General features: G+C 40.9%; 1 protein-coding gene across 5 annotated transcripts in view; it reads left to right on the top strand.

The window, feature by feature from the left end:
- tenm3 (teneurin transmembrane protein 3) overlaps positions 1-17,435 on the top strand; it is a 340,668-nt gene extending 323,233 nt beyond the window's left edge. For all 5 annotated transcript variants that reach the window (XM_069712012.1, XM_069712016.1, XM_069712015.1 and 2 more), the window contains 13 exons: positions 1,648-1,817; positions 2,387-2,513; positions 6,708-6,905; positions 7,154-7,213; positions 7,828-8,172; positions 9,196-9,440; positions 9,526-9,707; positions 11,060-11,262; positions 11,752-11,862; positions 11,998-12,140; positions 12,261-12,385; positions 12,931-13,061; positions 14,877-17,435. In XM_069712012.1, coding sequence (XP_069568113.1) covers positions 1,648-1,817; positions 2,387-2,513; positions 6,708-6,905; positions 7,154-7,213; positions 7,828-8,172; positions 9,196-9,440; positions 9,526-9,707; positions 11,060-11,262; positions 11,752-11,862; positions 11,998-12,140; positions 12,261-12,385; positions 12,931-13,061; positions 14,877-15,632 — 2,796 coding nt within the window. In that variant the 3' untranslated portion in view covers positions 15,633-17,435. The remainder of the gene's footprint in view (positions 1-1,647; positions 1,818-2,386; positions 2,514-6,707; positions 6,906-7,153; positions 7,214-7,827; positions 8,173-9,195; positions 9,441-9,525; positions 9,708-11,059; positions 11,263-11,751; positions 11,863-11,997; positions 12,141-12,260; positions 12,386-12,930; positions 13,062-14,876) is intronic.
- Positions 17,436-20,044: the final 2,609 nt, after the last annotated feature.

The raw sequence follows: 20,044 nt of genomic DNA, 5'->3' as shown, positions 1-20,044 counted from the left end.
TGCACTCCAGATGTTTGTCTGAAATGTTCTGATGTACATCACACTGATCTGACCGATGGGTGCCAGATCCAAGTGTTTAAAAATCAGCCAGAGATCCAAGTGTTAACCCCAAAGATCAGAAAGTCGTTATGAACACTGGCCGTTGTGGCCTCATATTTTAAAAATGTCTCACTATGAAGGTCAATTACTGTCTCCAACAAAGATGGAAGAGCAGGTACACACACATAGGGACAGTGTGGGAAAAAAAAACAAAGTTGAAAATTGGCCAGAAAAACATGTACAGTGAACCCTCGCTATAACGCGGTTCACCTTTCACGGTCTCGCTGCTTCACGGATTTGCATCGTGCATTGAAATCACATTACGACAATATGTAACGTAGATATATTTAATGTCCAGTTCTATCTATTTCAATTGTAAAATAAAGGTTACTACTTCACGGATTTCGCCTATCACGGTTTCTATTTGGAACGTAACCCCCGCGAAAAACAAGGGTTCACTGTATTGGTTTAAAGGACATAAGATGTGCAATTTGGGGGAAATAGGAAAGGTGACATAGACAAGACATGTACATATAAACCCAAAGGACTCAGTGAAGATGACAACATAATAGTTGAGCACTAAATTAGTCTTCAGAGAGGAAAATCCTGAATGTGCTGAAATTGGTTTGAGATGAGTTTAATGGCCACCCCGGCAGTTATAAATAAGGACTATCAGAGGACAATTAAAAGTCCTATTTAGCAGTACGTTGAAATAAAAGTCCTCATTTTCCTTGGATCCACATTAACATGATACACCATGCTAGTCCGCAGAATGATTTGTGCATGGCTCTGGCTGTTGTCCAGATGGTGTTGTGTTTCATCCAGCTGGCAACCAGCCAGCATCCCAATATCCTCCCTCTCTGCCCCCTTTTATTCACCTCAATGCATTCAACTAGTGCTAATTTACAAATGAATGAGTGGCTCAAATAAAAATGATGAGAAAAATGACTCTTGACCGTTTTCCAGCAAGACTCTCTCTTTAATGAAAACGGTCTGTAAAACAATCGATTGGCTCATTCATAGTATTTCTCATCTCCTTCAGGATCCATAAGGTGAGTTCAGCACCAGACCTGGGGCTATCTGTCTTTGTAAATCGGACTTTGAACAAACAGCGTGTCATTTAGAAAGCAATAAAGACTGGCGAGCTGGAGCTGTGATGTTTCAGTGTTTTACGGGTCCTGGATCGCAAGTTTATTTCAATTCACTCAGTTATTAACAGGCCTTTAACACCTGAGGTTACTTATTGCTTGTTTGTTTGCTTAGACAGCCATGAAGCATTTTTATGGGTGTTTTAAGGCCTCAGTAAGTTTGTGACCATAAAACAAGGAAGTTGTCCGTCACTCTGAGTGGTTTTCTTTGTAGATTTGCGTTGCAACCGTCAAGACAAACCAAGCATGTTTAATCCTTCTACTGCTGTGTATGGTGGCCCCTGAGGACAAATCGCATGCAAAAGTGAAAGCACAAACGTTGAAGAAAGCGCTCGCCTAGTGTTGAGATGAATCACAGAATCCTATACGAACTGCTTGTAGTGTTGTTCAGATATTGAATGGATGGCAGCAGGGATTCATTTAGTGTTAATCATTAATTTGTGTGTCTCCGCCCCTTCAGGTGAATGGTAGAAACCTGCTGTCTGTGGATTATGATCGGACACTGCGAACAGAGAAGATATATGATGACCACAGGAAGTTCCTGCTGAAGATCATGTATGACACTCAGGGCCATCCAACACTTTGGATTCCCAGCAGCAAGCTGCTGTCAGTAAACTTGACGTACTCCAGGTAAGTCCTTCTGTATGGGGTATTTATCACGTTACAGCGTCCTCCTACAGATAGATAGATAGATAGATAGATAGATAGATAGATAGATAGATAGATAGATAGATAGATAGATAGATAGATAGATAGATAGATAGATAGATAGATAGATAGATAGATAGATAGATAGATAGATAGATAGATAGATAGATAGATAGATAGATAGATAGATAGATAGATAGATAGATAGATAGATAGATAGATAGATAGATCGATCGATCGATCGATCGATCGATCGATAGATAGATAGATAGATAGATAGAAAAAAATTAAATGCACATTATATACAAAACATTTTTTGAAGAATATTAAATTAAAATAAACAACAGTGCAACAGTGTTATTGATGTTTGATGGATTTGGCCAGAGGTGAGTTATTGTACAGTCTGATTGCAAACAGTGTCCTCCAACATACTTCAGACAGCTACAGGAAGCTCACAGGCTCGAGATGAGACTGGCCAGTGGCGCTGGAGTGTCCCAATAATAATCATTACAGAAAATCAGTTTGTAATGTGTGTGTGTCTTTGTGTCCAGTACGGGGCAGGTGACAGGCCTTCAGAGGGGTCCGACCACAGACAGGTGGGAGTACGACAGTCAGGGAAGAATCATCTCCAGAGTGTTTGCTGATGGAAAGACATGGAGCTACACTTACCTAGATAAGGTACCACATGACACAACAAAAGCCTCATACGCACACATGCACACACCTCTGAGTACTTTATGAACAATACACTAATTATGTTTGACAGATTTTTAATTCAGAGGATTGAATGAATTCAGGTGTGTGCATTTATCATCGTTATATGAATATCACTTTTCACATGTGTTCTATTGATGGAAAACAAATCCACATTTGAGAGGGACTCTTTCACAACATTTCAGTCTGAATGGGACATAACACAGATTTAAATTGGAGTCAAAGTTCGCGGTGACACCGAGTGGTAATGGGGAAAGATAAAATTACACCTGTGAACTTACACTGCTCTTCTGGATCTGTAAAAGAGTGATGTTTTTAGCAGTAGAAAAAGAAAACTGAAAATTAATTGATTTCAAATGAGCACTGAGGGGAAGAAAGGAGTGACGTAAAGGAGGACAGAGCCCGTAAAAAAAATGTCAGGCATTCAAAAGAAAGTTTTTCTCTAAAGGAAAAGAGAAGATGTGCAGGATTGTAGGATGTAAGAAAACTAGTCAAAACACTGAAAAACAGTGTTAGAAGGTTTGACTGTGTTCTCCAAATCCTTTGCGGTGACTGCGCTTCTACAACCAGTCTCACAAAGTCACATTGGATGCTGATTATGCACGTATACAAAACTGACTGCAGTATGCTGCAGAAACTCTAAAGCTTCCTGAAGTCCTTTTACCTAAACTGAAGTAGAAGTGAAGTGTAACCTTTGATGCAAACACACCTAACAACTAACTTTGTCTCTTAAAGGAGGACAAGCTAGAGGATTCCCTGTAGTACAAGAGCTGAGGTGTGAAAAGACAAATGGTACGACAAGAGGAGACAGGAGGGATAAATCAGACACTTTTTAGTATTTGTTAGTTCCAAAAGACGAGCCTGCTACCAAACAACAACAGGCCTGGAAGAAAGATGGAAGAAGGTATTTAAAGGAGTCTGCAAAGACAGAGGTACTACAGTGAGACAGGAGCCAGGGGACAGTGAGAGCTTCTAGGGATACAGAAGGAGAGTCTGACACAGAGAGAAATAACAGCTGACAAGAATTACAAGTAAGACAAGGACAGAAGTTGAAGAGATATATTGACACCGTCTGAATGCAAACAGAAAGAAGTTTGAGTAGTTATTAGTACACATTTACAATAGTTTCAATAGAACACAATAAGATAATTAAGTTGGAAAATCAAAACAAAACAATGTAAGAAATGTAAAAGATTGGGTTCCTGGGATTCATTCTTTTCATTCTGTGAGAATAAAAAAAATTGGAAAATTAAAAAGAAAAAAAGGTATTTATTTATGAATTACACAAAAAAAAACACTTGTTTTTTGGTGCTTTTGATTGATTTGAAAATAATCTATCATGCAGCAAACAGAGTTCAACGGATGAAAAAAACTGAGTTTAAGTCAGTGCACCAGTGTTTTTAACTTCACAAACATCACCAATATTACTCTCAATTAGTTTGGCTTTGAAGGAACTGTAAAGGTCGTTGCGGTCGGTGTGTGTTATGAAGGCAAAATCAGGGAAAGCAGATGGAGGAAACATTATTTATTTGTGTTACTGTTCCATTGTATATTATATATTTCTTGGTTATTTTTTTCTGAGTGACAGAGAGAACAAAAATAGAAGGATGATTCCAGTCAACCATGAATAAAACAAGAGAAACTGACAAAGGGAGAAAAGACCAAAGTAAATACGAGAGAAAGAAGTGGAGAACGATGAAAAAGGGGAGAGAGAAGCCATAAAACAAGGGACAAAACGGTGGATGTGAGGAAGAGACCAATAAAAAGATGAGAGGTGGTTCCTCGCAGGAAGTAAATGAGCCACATTCGACGACTGCATGTGTCATTACGTGCACATTCTCACCTTCCCCCCCTTGCACTTGTTTTTCATTCAGCTCCTTCCTCCATCTGTCACTTTGTGTCCTTGTCAAAAATACTTCCAGGAAGCCTTGTTGAGAAACACAGTGTCAAAAAAGCAGAATTTAATCTTTCTCAGTGGCACATGTCTAACATCACAACTGCATGTACTGTACGTGGATGCAACATGCACCATGAACACCACGAACACATTAAGCGGGCGGTATGCTCGTAAATACAGTGTGAACACAGTTATATGCATTCAGCATTAAAATACAGACAATCAGTTTTATTGAGTGAAATTTAAAAGAAGCGTGCAAAAGAATGTAAACCAGCACTCTATGACTGCCCCCTCCCCTCTCCAGCCAGTTTAGCAGAGTAATAGAATCACAGATTAAGCACTTGTTTAGTCGGAGTTCAAGGTCAACTCTTCACCGCCTGTCTGAGGCGAGCAACACAAACCCCAGGAGAACAATGTGTTGGTATTGTTCACTTTCAATGACTTTTCATTGACGAGCTGCTGTCCCCTTTTTCTGGTTCAGATCTGCTCTCTCCTCAGATTTCAGATTATTGTTCCCTACTTAATCGTAGTGCAGGAGGCTCCCAGTGAATTTGTGAAAGTGATGGCTTCTTTCTGTTGTTTTGGACAAGTGGTGTCACGCGACTCTTTAATCATGTTCAGTTTCCCTTTTTCTTGTGGCTCCTTACATGTGCTGCAATGTCTCTGATTACTAGAGGAAATAGTGGGCTTCATTATCCTAAAAGTTGATAGATAATGTACAGACCTCAGCCTGTTCGCTCACTGTGGGCTGTAGATTGAGTCACACTGAGCCCATTTTTTCACCGTACAATAACGTCAGTATTGAATCTTCTTCTTGTTGCTGCTGTTTTTAAGTCCAGTGCCCATGTTTTTTTAGGTTTTTGTTTCTGCACATTGTAGTGTAGTCTATGGTGAGACTGTCAATAAACATGCGAACGCAGGTCTGAAACAGGACGCACTCTCAGGCCTGGAACACGCTGCCCGCGTGGTGTCGTTTCATTTCAGTGTTCATATAAACAGATCAGAGCAGCCACTGTATCGCTCCTCTGTGAGGGCCTGGGTGTTTCTGTGTGTCTCGCTCTAAACGAAGGTAAACAAAAAAACGTGACTGCTTTTTGGTTCACTTCATGTACCTCAAACAATACTATACTGATGGCCATTATCAAAGAGAAACTCATTGATTCGATAATAGGGCCTGCAGCCGCAGTAGGTGTGGATACACGCACGCAAGCAAGCCGCAGCTGAGACGCGCATCAGAGGTAACATACACTCCAGGCGGGCAGTGTGTTCCAGGCCTAAGATCTGGGTGGAAGTCTGCTGTGCTGCATCCTCCTCAACCCCAAACTTAGTTCATGGAAACTGTGCTGAAGAAGGTCATGCATGACCTTTAATCTTATATCATCATGACTCTAAATCCACAGTGGTAAAGATTTATGGATGATGATGATGATGACAATGATGATGAGACACTGCAGTAGTAAACAGTTTTGTCATGAGTAAATCTAATAAAATGTGTCACCTGATTAATTGTGATTGTAATTTATGATGTTTATGATGGAAGCTCGTGAGTGAGACAGTGATGGTAAAGCGTGAAATGAAAAGGCTGACAGCTGTTTTATCCACTAAGGGCCATAAAAAATAAACAGTAAAATCTTTCAAATAATTTGTTTTGGTGTGTTCTGCAGTGGAAACTATGAAAAGAAGCTAGTGATGTGGATGCATCTGGATCTTGTAAAACATATGCACAAGCACCACATATGCTTTGGCTAAGTAGCTACTGTTAGCTGACTGGTAATGTTCCCTGAGCGCTGCAAAAAACAAAACAAAACAAAAAATACTGCTTAAAATGCAAGGCGAGCTGTCTGACTTTCTTACAGCGGGAGCTTTGCATAAGGGCCAGCGGGGCACAACCCCAGCAGATGGTGTAAAAATATCAAGATATTTATCTAATAAAAGCTGATTAACAGAACCACTGCCAGCTGTGCTGACTTTATCTATTCATGTGGATTGATGTGGATGTCCCACAGTGGCATAACATGTAACAGTCACCACTTGACCACTGCTTTTATTTTCTATAAAAGAAACTACCTGATTAATACAGACATCCAGTCAACACCTCGTGTGGTTAAATATCTAGATTTATCTTCCCTGATTCGATGCACCTCTGAATATGTTGTTCTATTTTTTTTATTTATTTTTTTGGCTCATTGTGCCTCTGCTTTGTCTTTTTCCTGCTCTGATGACATGTGTTTGTTCCTCCCCTCCTGTCCTCTCTCGAACAGTCCATGGTCCTGCTGCTGCACAGCCAGCACCAGTACATCTTTGACTATGACTCAGGGGACCGTCTGTCAGCCGTCACCATGCCCAGCGTGGCTCGTCACACCATGCAGACCATCAGATCCATCGGATACTACAGGAACATCTACACCCCGCCTGAAAGCAATGCCTCTGTTACTGTGGACTACTCTGAGGATGGACAGGTGGGTGCAATAAGACTGGAGTAGATGTCACTTCTATTTTTTATTTTGTTTTCCCTTTTTCTCGTTTGACTTTCACGCATAACAAGTGTGAGTTGTTTAGTCCCAGATTTTATCTAAAAACATGGACAGTCATGATGAATCTTCTGTGAAATGAGAACTGTTAAAATTTGATTAGTGGCCCATTGATCTGATCATTTAATGACACTGAGACTAATCTTTTCATCATTCTCTGCCTTCTCTCTCTGCAGCTCCTCAGAGTTGCCCATCTGGGCACTGGCAGACGTATTCTGTACAAATATCGCCGACAGGTATTTTTTCATTTCTTTTTATACACTTATAATAATTATATTATCGTATATATTATATTTGTATGTTTGTAAACTTATGATTGTATTTTTACAACAGTTTATTTTCAAGTAAACTTGTAGTTTGGAACTAATGAATGCAGTTTCTTACATATGTAACAGTATTTATGTATAAATACCTTCCTATCCTTTCTTTGCAATAATAATTTATGAATATGTATCCCACACATTGTGAACATATATTTTTTTTTAAAAATGTTTCCCAGAGATCGAGAGGAGAATAATCAGATATACAGAGAGTAGATTGGAAGAAGATTCATTTTTGTTCATGCTCTGTTTTACGTAATTGAAAGCCGAAATAGGGAGAGATGAATATAGCTCACTCATGGGGAACCATGAAAAAACAGTCAGGTGGACTTCAGGGTGGTGGTGAGGCGTGATATGCATGAGTAGCAGCCATAGCAGAAGATGAACAGGGACTCCAACAGATTGAATAGACCAGTCAAGTGTTGATGTCGGCCATTTATTGATGCCACACAGTGATCGTGGGTGAAAAAGGATCGATATTTAAACAGGGTTCATTATTGTAAACACATTTGTTGTATTTGTCTCATTAGAACAAGCTGGCAGAAATCCTGTACGACTCGACGCGGGTCAGCTTCACATACGATGAGACCGCGGGCGTGCTGAAAACGGTCAACCTGCAGAGCGAGGGCTTCATCTGCTCCATCCGCTACCGCCAAATCGGCCCGCTGGTCGACCGGCAAATATTCCGCTTTAGCGAGGACGGGATGGTGAACGCACGCTTTGACTACACCTACGACAACAGCTTCAGGGTCACCAGCATGCAGGCTGTGATCAATGAGACGCCGCTGCCAATTGATCTGTACCAGTTTGATGATATATCTGGGAAGGTGGAGCAGTTCGGGAAGTTTGGAGTCATCTATTATGATATCAATCAGGTAACACAGGATTGGCTGCACTGATATAAATTCACTGTCACTGAATGATTATTATAAAGTCATTATTTACTCTCTACACTTTTGATTCGACTCGTAATTATTTTGCTGCAGTTTTTCAGATCTCACTCTGGCCTGGTGCACTTTGGCCTTATAGTTTTGCATCTGTTATTGAATGCATCTGGGGATTTTTTTTTATCAGGTGGAAATCTTTTTTTTTTTTTTTTAATAGCCTTTAGGGCTTAAGAGGTTAAAGGCTGAGCTTCTAATATGTCAGTGCCAGATACTACAGGGTACCTTTGGAGATCTTCTAGAGTTCATGTCTTGGCATGTCTTGTTAGAGCTGTTCTGGCAGCATTGCAAAGGACCAGCAGCGTAAAGGTGGTCCTCGTGTTTTGGCTCAGCACATGTCCATCCACATTCTAAAGGTGTGTGTACTTTGTCATCACCTACAGCCCTCTGTGAAATTTTTCACAGTCGCACTTGGCATCAAGGATTACTCATTGGGGTAGAAGATATGGCCAGACATTGCTGATGATATAACATAATGATGTGCTGGGCAGCATGTTATTCAGCAGGTAATCTCCCATCAGCAGCACAAAGCAGGTTTACTGGCACAGTGTCAACAGTAGGCTGTTGGTGGACTCTCATTGGCAACACAAACCAAAAACATGTCTCAAATGAGTGCTTCTTCCTCCTCCTCCTCCTCCTCCTCTTCCTCCTTACTGAGACAGTAGAGAGCTTCTCAAATATCTGTTTTAGTCCAAGCTTCACTCAGCTCTTCGGAGTGCTTCTGAGATGCTTGACAAACAAATGCCCTGAACCCTTTGAATTCCTCAGATGCGAGAGGTCCTCAGTGTGTTTGTGTCCTCCAGAATGGCAGAGGTTTAGTGTAAATGCCCTGTCTAGTCTGCTCAGCCATGCGTAGTCTCAGCAGTTTGCCTATTAAGAGTCTGATCGGCAGAGCTCTGTCACTGGTGGAAGTAAAATGTTTGATTTTCTGAATTTGTCTGGTCTCTGTCTCAGATCATCTCCACAGCAGTGATGACCTACACCAAACACTTTGACCAGCACGGCCGCATCAAGGAAATCCAGTATGAGATCTTCAGGTCTCTAATGTATTGGATCACCATTCAGTATGACAACATGGGCCGAGTCACCAAGCGTGAGATCAAGATCGGACCGTTCGCCAACACAACCAAATATGGTTACGAGTATGACGTTGACGGACAGCTGCAGACGGTCTCCCTCAATGAGAAGATGATGTGGAGGTAGGATAATAAGGTTTCATCTGAACATAAAGCGTTATAATTTTGTTGAAGCCAGATGTTAATATTATCAATTCTGGTCTTGCAGATATAATTATGACCTGAATGGGAATCTACACTTGCTGAACCCGGGGAACAGCGGCCGGTTAACTCCTCTACGCTACGATCTAAGAGACAGGATCACTCGTCTGGGAGACGTTCAGTACAGGCTGGATGAAGATGGCTTCCTGAGACAGAGAGGAGCTGAGATATTTGAATACAACTCCAAAGGTCAGAACTAGTAGTTTGAACACACAACATATTAGTATAAAGGTAGCCTAGTATTGCCAAACCCACATTTAATGCATTATTATCTGTTCAAGCTCAATTTAGGATTGTTGCTAGTCGTTGCATCCTAATCAGTCCTTCCAGGAAGTCGCAACACAAGGTCACAATAATTCATGCAAATTCAAGAAAACTCAATATTTGTGGGAGCATGCTTTTTTTTGTTTTTTTCTGCAATTTTCTGCAAAAAATGTCGCCAGCAGAAGTTGTGCTGAAAGTATTACAGCATAATGTAAGTCTTGTCAAACACAACTCACTTTATTAACAAAAATAACTCCTAATTTACAATCAGAAAGGCTCCGCTCCTGTTTTCTCATCTTTGTGCACTGGAGGAAGTGGCGGAAATGAATTATCCAATTAAATGCTTGTTATCAATGGAAGTGATGACATATTACTAAAATTAATTTAAACACACATCAAGTTGTAAGAGACTTCACTTTGTTTTTGTGCAAACAGTAGGCCTATGTGTGAATTAACATGAATTAAACATCATCTAAAGCTCTTATTTTGACAGCTGATGTCATCGTTGTTTCTGTATTACAGTCAGAGACTGTCTGTTCTGGAAAGCTACATCATTTTTAGGAGGTTTCTTTTGTAACTTTTAAACACGTTATTTATTCAATAAAAAAATAAAAAAATACTAGAACTAAAATATTTCTGGGATGTGCAGATATTATCAAAGGAAGTGATTATATATTTATTCCTTTATTGGGTAGTGCTTAAAAAAATTTCAAGTTTTCTTTATCAATGTGCATTTTTTTCAAATTCCCACAATTTGATGCAAAAAACTCACCTAAAACTCATTTTGAGAAAATCTGCTGCAAAATCAAAAATGTTTGATCACATAAAATCACAAAAAAGCTCCTGGAGGGACTGCTTAATGTGAGTAGACCCCAGGCTATTTCACCAATCAGCATTGACCACCACATACCCTATGTTGTGCACCAAAACTCTATCACATTGTTGGAACTACTTTCGACGTCACGACGACCACGGCTGGCGGTTCGGTCCGCCCTTCGAAGTGACTGAGAAAACCTTAACTGGAACAGGGTTTCCAGAGTAATCACAGATGATCTAAATAACAGTTGTCCTTTTGAAATTGGCTGTACTAGAACCATTCATGTGATTTTAATATATTAAAATGATTCTGGAGGCAAAAGTTTTGTTTGTAGAAAAATGTATACGTCCTACTCTGGGGCTACTAAACTGTTCAAATTCTATACATTGTAGCTTCAGCATTTTAACTTGCCTTCTCATCCTTTGCTTCCTTATTCTTACCTTTTATCATCTTGAACCAGGTCTCCTAGTTCGTGTTTACAGTAAAGCAGCCAGCTGGACCATCCAGTACCGGTACGACGGCTTGGGTCGACGTGTGGCATCCAGAAACAGTCTGGGCCAACACTTGCAGTTCTTCTATGCCGACCTGAACTACCCGACCAGGATCACCCATGTCTACAACCACTCCAGCTCTGAGATCACGTCCTTTTACTACGATCTCCAGGTAGTAGATCCAAGTGTGCTGACAGCATTGCCAAAATTGGTAAAATTGTGTGATTTCTTTCCTAAACTTTGCTTTATGTTCTGCATTATCTCACTATATATACAGGCAGAACTTCCCACTCTGTTTATGAGCCAAGTTTGGATTTTACCCTAAACTTTTGATTTATGATTGTCTGTGCGCAGCAGGTTTCCCTCCAGTGACCGTAGGGAAAACATGGTGAATGTACAGCATCTCAATTAGAGAGGAGGGGAGAATTTTCTCTGCAGCTGCCTCCCTTTATCACACAAACATATTTTGCTACTTTAAATGCTTCACCGGTTAGGGGATCTGTAACACTATAACTTCTATTGTGATGAATAGGGTTCGTGACCACATAATATTTTAGCCTTCCTTGATTACTGGTGGAGTTACAGGATAGAACGACAGTGATGAAAATCATTATTATTATATTCATAAAGTGTGTAAATGTATTGCTTTATTATCACACAGGGCCATGTGTTTGCTATGGAGATCAGCAGTGGAGAGGAGTTTTATATTGCATGCGATAACACTGGGACCCCACTGGCTGTCTTCAGCAACAATGGACTGCTGCTGAAACAGGTATGTGTGTATTTTTTCTCATGGAGCAAAGGGAGAACGTGTTTGAGAATCCAGATCGTCAGATCGTTTTATTAGTGAGATTTCTTTTTGTGGCGCCGTATCAGATCATAAATCTGTGTGTGTTTGTTTGTACAGGTGCAGTACACAGCTTATGGTGAGGTTTACTTTGATTCCAACCCAGACTTTGTGCTGGTAATTGGTTTCCACGGAGGCCTGTATGATCCTCTGACACGACTGCTGCACTTTGGAGATAGAGATTACGACATCCCTGCGGGGAGGTAGGCAGTCTCGTCGCTCATTCTCTCATTTCCAGTCCCGGCATGATTCGCGATTATAATAGGATGCAATCCCAGTTTTTATCAGCGTCACACCTAAACAAAGTGTGTTTGTGATTAAAGGTGGACCACTCCTGACATCAGCACATGGACACGTGTGGGTAAAGACCCTCAGCCCTTCAACCTGTACATGTTTCGAGGCAACAACCCCATCAGCAAGATTCATCAGGTCAAAGAATACGTCACAGGTAACGAGAAAACCTTCTCTGTGTACAAACACGAGGAGGTAGACGGTGCTTTTTAGGTGCAGCTGCTCAATCAGAGGTTAACTGAAGAATGAGGGTTTTTTTAATGTTCCAAACCAAATGCTCTTGAAATTAAAGCAAAAGTGTCCCGCAAGGTTCAATTCCAGGTCCACTTCTTTTATTTTACATAAATACTGTGAATGTTATTTAGCTTGAACTGGACATTTTAGACTCTGTTACTCTAATTGTGTGTGTTTTTTTCTAGAATAGTTTGAAAATCAGCATATAAAAAGGATAGTTTTTATCCTAAAGCTAAATGTTGTTAAAGTGAACACAGTGAAATTGTCCTGATGAAACAGGTGCCAAAATGGTTTAGTTTTCATCTGCCAAGTGGAATTATATACTTATCATAGGCAATGATAATGAGCCGGATTTTTAATTTGGATCACATAGATGTTGGATTGGAAATAACGTTATTTTTAATAGTAACGAGTTGAAAAAGTAACTTTTCTTTATGTCTACCTCTTTCCCATACTCTTTCTCTGCAGATGTCAACATCTGGTTGGTCACATTTGGCTTTCATCTCCACAATGCAATCCCAGGATTCCCCATTCCTAAATTTGACCTGACGCAGCCGTCACTGGAGATGAAAAAGAGCCAGCTGTGGGATGACCTGCCGGTACGTATTAGAAGTACTCTCAGATAGACAGGATGGGATGAATTACCACTCATAACTAAAGGGAAAATCCAGATCAGAGATGTGACAGCAGATGTTTTGTTATTACCTGCTGTGATGTCACTCGTCATGTACTGAAGCTACTTATTTGAATTGCAGTTCAAGTATTTGAATGTCATTTGAGGCCTGGAAATGGGTAGAACAGCATGAACCTTTTTTTTTTTTATATCTCTAAAAACAGAAACACTAAATGCATCGATGAATTTGGTTTACAGATATTTCTAAAATGCAAGTAAAATAACAGTTAAAAGCCGCCTTATGCTTTTTATGGTTGCTAATAATTGTTCCGTTTATGTTTGCACAAATACATGCAAGAAAACAGAAAAGCAAGATGTCAAGCAGAAGTTGTAGATAAGAAGAAAAAAAAAAAAGGGGTGACATGGAGAAGAAATTCTTGGAGCAAAGCACATTTGGAACATCCAGATGAAAATTATAGACTGTAAATTAAGATAAAAACAAAGCAGTTCAAAATGTGAGAAAACATCAGCGATAAGGTGAGAAAATCAAGACACAACCTCACACTCAGAGAAAAGAAAATCAGGAAATGTAGTGGAAGAGGAAAATGTAGGAGGAAATGGTGTTAGAATAATGAGGAAGGAAATGAGGAGAGAAGACATTGGTGAAACCAATCATTCACGCCTTTCTCAGCTTAAAGATGAAGTCTCCACTACTGCGTTCTTGCACTCAGACAGTTTTTGGGGCTACTTATACATTTGTTTGGTATACGGGTTATCAGGAAGAGTCACACTTGCACACAAAGAGTGATAAACTGTGCTCAGATCAAAACACAGCACAAACGGCGGCAGTTTTAGAGAGAAATTGAGAGAAGATGAGAGAAAATGAAGGAGGAGGTGAGAGAGACTTGGACTGATGTGTTACTTAAAGTGTGGTTTTATTTGTGCAGTTTGGCCGTGGTAATGGCCTTTCTCACTGGGAAATTCACAAACTACAGAACCAACACATGTACACACACACACACACACACACACACACACACACAAAATAAGATTTTTTTTTTTTTGTATAAAGTTTACAAATACACACTATAGAGTCAGTGCTTTAAAAAATAATGGCAAAGAGTTTTTATTTAACAATGAACTTTAAACAAAGTGCAGTAAAGAGAAACTGTTGCTCTACCGTTTATTAACAAGAATTGTGCACAGATACTTTGAGATGTCTAATTTTCAGCCTCTGTCCCTGAGAAGGAGCGGTATGGATGCTACTGTTCTTTTGGGGCATGACAATAACAAAGCCACAGATATCATAAAAACATCCAAAGCAGCATCACATCCTGCAAGAAATAACAAGGAAATATACAAAAGTCAAAGAACCTAAACTAAAAAAAAATTAAATAACAGGATGTTCAGAACAGTTCAGAATTATTCATAATAATATTCAGCATTTTACCATGTCGGCATGTGATCACTGTTTCCTTCAGTGTATCGAATGTAAGAATTTGTCATTTTCCATGCTACTGTTCTTTTGGGGCAAGAGGGTTTTCAGCCCTTCACCCAAAAACCACAAATCTCTTGCAGTTTATTGAAAAGTAAAACCAAGGCAGGCTAGCCTTAATGCCTAAAAATCTGAGGCTCGATGTGGGACGGATGAAAGAAGGATCTTAGAGAAGTTTCCTATATTGTCTGTTTTATTATTTATAATGCAGTGTTTGTTGCAATTCACTCGTTATCATATCTGATGCAGCAACAAGCACCACTTTTGAATTAAAAGTGAAACATTCCTTCCTCTTTCTCTCCTCAGTCTATCTCAGGCGTCCAGCAGGAAGTGACCCGTCAGTCTCGGGCCTTCCTGTCCTTTGAGCGTATGCCCGAAATTCAGCTCAGCCGGCGACACTCAGACCACACCAAGCCATGGCTGTGGTTCGCTACTGTCAAGTCCCTGATTGGAAAGGGAGTGATGCTTGCCGTGATTCAAGGCCGTGTGGTGACCAACGCTCTCAACATCGCCAACGAGGACTGCATCAAAGTGGCTGCGGTCTTAAATAATGCCTTCTACCTGGAAGACCTGCATTTCACGGTGGAGGGGAGAGACACACACTACTTCATCAAGACCAGCCTGCCCGAGAACGACCTCAGCGCGCTCCGGCTCACCTCGGGCAGGAAGTCCCTGGAGAACGGCGTGAACGTCACAGTATCCCAGTCCACCACCGTGATGAACGGAAGGACGCGACGCTTCGCTGACGTGGAGCTGCAGTACGGCGCTCTGGCACTCCACGTGCGTTACGGGACGACTCTGGACGAAGAGAAAGCCCGAATCCTGGAGCACGCCAGGCAGAGGGCACTGTCGAGCGCATGGGCCCGCGAGCAGCAGCGGGTGAGAGACGGGGAGGAAGGCGTTCGGCTGTGGACTGAGGGGGAGAAAAGGCAGCTGCTGAGCAGTGGGAAGGTTCTGGGTAACGACGGCTACTATGTCTTATCCATAGAGCAGTACCCCGAGCTAGCCGACAGCGCCAATAACATGCAGTTCCTACGGCAGAGTGAGATAGGGAGGAGGTAACACGCCATTATCGCAATCAAACGGTTTCACCCTCTTCTGACTGTCAAAGACTAACAAATATTCAACACAAATGGATGTCACAGACTGAACTGTCTTAAGACTGAAAATACTGTCCACTGAAGAAGCCCAGAGTTTTCAAATTTGTTTCAATTGGTTGTTAAAGTAGGATTTATTGACTGATTGATGACGTAACAATCAGCTGACCAGAGACGTGATGGAACTGCAGTTGTGATTGTCCTCATGAGCCTGCAGGAAGGTTCATCTGACCAATTGCCTTTTCTCTTTTTCAGTTTCTGTCTTTTTCCTTTCGCTCTCTCTCTCTCTCTCTCTCTCTCTCTCTCTCTCTCTCTCTCTTTCTGTCTTTCTCTCTTTCACCCTGTTGTCTGCCTTCAAACAACAACCTGCACGCATGCCCCTCCCCCTCTCTCTGGTAGGCGGGGCTAACCTGACTGCTATATTCGTGCTATCTAGCTGTCAAACAGTGGGATGTAGAGACTCGTTCAAATAGGCAACTGAGCATTTCAGTAGCCATCACACCTAGATGAACCCGCAAGCATTTAAAATGGCTGTAAACTGTCCGTGCAGTCCACGTAACAGAAGTCTGTTCAACTTGAACAGAGGCTGCAGCTATTGTACCTGTGTGGGTCCGGATGTGTCGCTCTGGGTTACAGCCATGTCTGAAGGATCCATTGTTCCCATGGCCGATGCCATGGAGTGGAACTGTTGTGGAACGGTTGTGGACTCTCTAAGAGAGACAGGCACAAATAAAAGGACTACAATTTGTACGAAGGTATAAAAAAAAAAAAAAAAAGACTGATTTTCTGTTTGGATTTTTTTGTTTTGTTTTTATATATAAACTTGCATTTGCTTCAGACAAAAAGGGGATATAAAAAATGAACAAAAAAGTGTTTACATACTATTACCTATACCACTATTACTGCTATACCACCATCACCACCGCCACCACCATCACCGGAATGGACCATGACCCGAACAAAAAGAAAACAAACTTTTGAGTTGTATTTCTGTTTCTTTCATACTGACATCTATGATCTGTTCGGTCAGTTCTGAAACCACTCTCCTCATCCCCCCCCCGTGCTTTTACAAGTTCAGCAAACTCGTACAGACCGCGTTGTGTGAGGGAGTTGGCTGACCGCGGCGCCACAGCTGTGTGTGATTCTACGTGGACGTACTCTTTGTGGACCGAGTGGGCTCACCGGTACTGTAAAACCTAGGAGTCCTTCACTTGTGCAAAAATGTGACTAAGCCTCATAATGCATAGACCTCGTGCTTTTATCGGTCAAAGGTAGTAGTATTGCTTGCAATAGAAACATGTTGTCATGGCTTTTTGGAGGGGGGAGGGGGGTAGGGTTGCTGTGAGTAGTAACTAATCGTTGCTTCTCTCTTCGTTTTTGCTCGTTTCTCCTTAAAGGGACAGTGCATCGCCATCAGTGACATTAATAGATCAAAAATCGATGTGGATGTTTTTCTCATTGATTGTGGGTCTCTGTACTCTTTTAGAGGATTTTTCTTTGTGTGTATGTGTGTTTACAAAGGTTGGGAGGCAACTTTAATCATTCAAAATGAAAGAGCAGGAACTTTACACAGAGTTAACATCATATGCTACCAATCTTTTTTTTTTTTCAAAGACAATTAAGATGAGCTGGCAATGTTTTAGGGGTTTATCTTTTTTTTATTTTGAAGGTTGAGAAATTCCACTTATCCGTACATCAATATTAGTCTCAGAGAAAGTAATTTATGTACAGTGTTTCTACGGTAAAGAATAAAAATCCTTGAAACTACTGTTGTTTTCCTGTGTTACTTTTTCAAAGGCAAACAATATAAAAAACTGTCAGCAGAAAAAAAATCGAAAATCGTCTCATAAGGTGATTAACAATTATATTGAGTATATTTAGTTCAGTACGGTAAGAAGAAGAACAGTGTGCCCATTTTGACTCTTCTTCATGCCACATTGCAGTTGTTCTACATCTTGTACTTTTGACTCCACTACATTGATCTGACAGCTGTAGTTACCAGATCCAAATTTCACAGTTTATAAAAGACAATCAAGGAAGTAAAGAAATCTAACGTTTCAGTACAAAGGAGTTAACATGATCAATACCACTGATCTATGTCCATTTAATGGATGAACAAGAAATATCGTCTTTATTTGCCACATCAGAACTTCCTGTGTTTTTAAATTTGTTTTAAACATCCTGATTATTACCTAAATTGCATAAAAATATGACTTTTTAAAGTGGTCTGTTTAAGCCCCATCATGTTCATAGAGCAGGGGGAAGCTCACCTTCATGAGTATGTGTTCCATCTCTTGATCAACATCATCACCTGAGTTCCACACGTTTTGGTGACCATTGGTACATTTGTGATTTCACCATGGACTTGAAAGTTAAGAGAAACATCAGATTTTGGGTCAAACTCTGGAAATCATCAGCAGAGAACCCTCGAATTGCTTCAGACAGTCTACGGCAATGAAGCTGGGTGAGGTGTTCCGAGTCACGTTTCAAGAGGGGCAGAACGTCACTATCCAAAGTCGAAGAGGGTCATGAGCAACCGGGTATGTGATTCTTTGACATTGGTGACGTTCTCAGGTGTCTGAGGGAAAACATTAATTGTAATACTACCCTGTGGCGCCATGCCAACAGGCTTCTCCAAAATGACAACACAGCGCGTTGAAAAAACACAACTGACACCTGTCACTTCTTCCTCAAAAAATTATCACAAACTTTACGCTCTCTACTCAATTTTCAGGTGCACGGAGAGATCACAGAATGATGAACAAGTGGTCAAAACAATGTTTAACTCAGGTTTAACTCAGGCACTGTTCTGTTCTGCAACAGAAACAGTCTCGTAATCTTTGGATCCACACTCCCATATGTGCATATCTTTGATATCCATTCATTACTATAAACATAATTTATCCTGTTTGGGATCATTTGGATTGGAGTCTGTCCCAGCATGCATTAGGCTGACACATTCCCAATTACTCCCATAGTTACAGTATAGTGGGATACAGTACTCTCCATGCTTCCATTCCCCCCCCCCACCCTCCCCCCAGCATGTCTTTAGCCTGTGGGAGGACAGTGGTTTGCCCCGAGGGCAGAGACATGAGAACAACCCAGTCAGCAGATGATGGGAAAGTTAAATTTTTTTAACTCTGCTGTTTTCTTTCTCGACCCTCTCAGATCTCTTTCCTTCTCTCATTCTCTATTCAACTTTGTTACACCACCATTATTCTGGATGAGTCTGAGAGCGGGATAAAACTTTTATCTTCTCTCTCGCTGACCTCTTGTGGCAGTAGCATTAACTCAGCTTCATCACACTGACTAGGCATTTAGGTTACGCCAACAAGGATTTTCTTTCATTCAGGCACATTAGAACTTTGCGTCCTCTCTCTTTCATGGTTTCTCCGACTGCATTGAGGACAGCAGTAGCCTGGAGGGAGAGCAGGGTCCTCGTTACAGGATGGTTGCTGGTTTAAATCCCTGAATGAGTGAATCAAAAGAACAGAACAGGTACCACCATATAACAAGATCATGTTGCACAGATCATGAACTGGATATGAAGATAGACGAAGACTTCAATAAATTCCTCTTATATAGTTCATCCTTCTATTTAGAGTCGTGAAGGAATTTAGATATAGATAGATAGATACTTTATTAATCCCCGAGGGGAAATTTTTTTCACTACAGCAGCATTTATAGATACAGGAAAGAAATAAAATAACAGTAAAAAAATAATTCAATCTAAAAATGCACAGTATATACAATAAAATAGAATAAAATAAAATAGAATAATTAAATTAAAACTAACTAAACAATAGTGCAAAGTTTTTTTATATTTAAACAATGGTGTTATTGATGTGTGATGGATTTTGCCAGAGGTGAGTCTTATTGCAGTGGGCAGGAATGATCTCCTGTATCTGTCCTTGTGACAGCAAAGCTGGAGGAGTCTTTTAGAGAAAGTGCTGCACTGTCCCTGCAGCAGGTGGTGGAGAGGGTGGTCAGGATTATCCAATATGGATAACAGTTTCCTCAGCGTCCTCCTCTCCACCACCTTTTCCAGGCTGTCCAGATTGTAGCCGATGATGGAGCCGGCCTTCTTAACCAGTTTGTTAAGTCTGTTGGTGTCACCGGCTCCAATGCTGCTCCCCCAGCAGACCACAGAGAAGTACAGTTCACTGGCCACAACAGACTGGTAGAACATCTCCAACATCTTGCTGCACACATTGAAAGATCGGAGTTTCCTCAAGAAAAAGAGTCGACTCATCCCCTTCTTGTAGACAGCGTTGATGTTGGTCTTCCAGTTCAGTCTGTTGTCGATGGACACACCCAGGTACTTGTACTCCTCCACCATGTCCACCTCCTCTCCCAGAACTCTCAGCAGTTGTGGAG

Source organism: Brachyistius frenatus, unplaced genomic scaffold (assembly GCF_029030835.1).
Source record: "Brachyistius frenatus isolate BFR_SWC_R1_liver_20210118 unplaced genomic scaffold, ASM2903083v1 Contig_105, whole genome shotgun sequence".
Classification (NCBI taxonomy): domain Eukaryota; kingdom Metazoa; phylum Chordata; class Actinopteri; family Embiotocidae; genus Brachyistius; species Brachyistius frenatus.
This window is presented reverse-complemented; position numbering and strand designations above follow the sequence as displayed.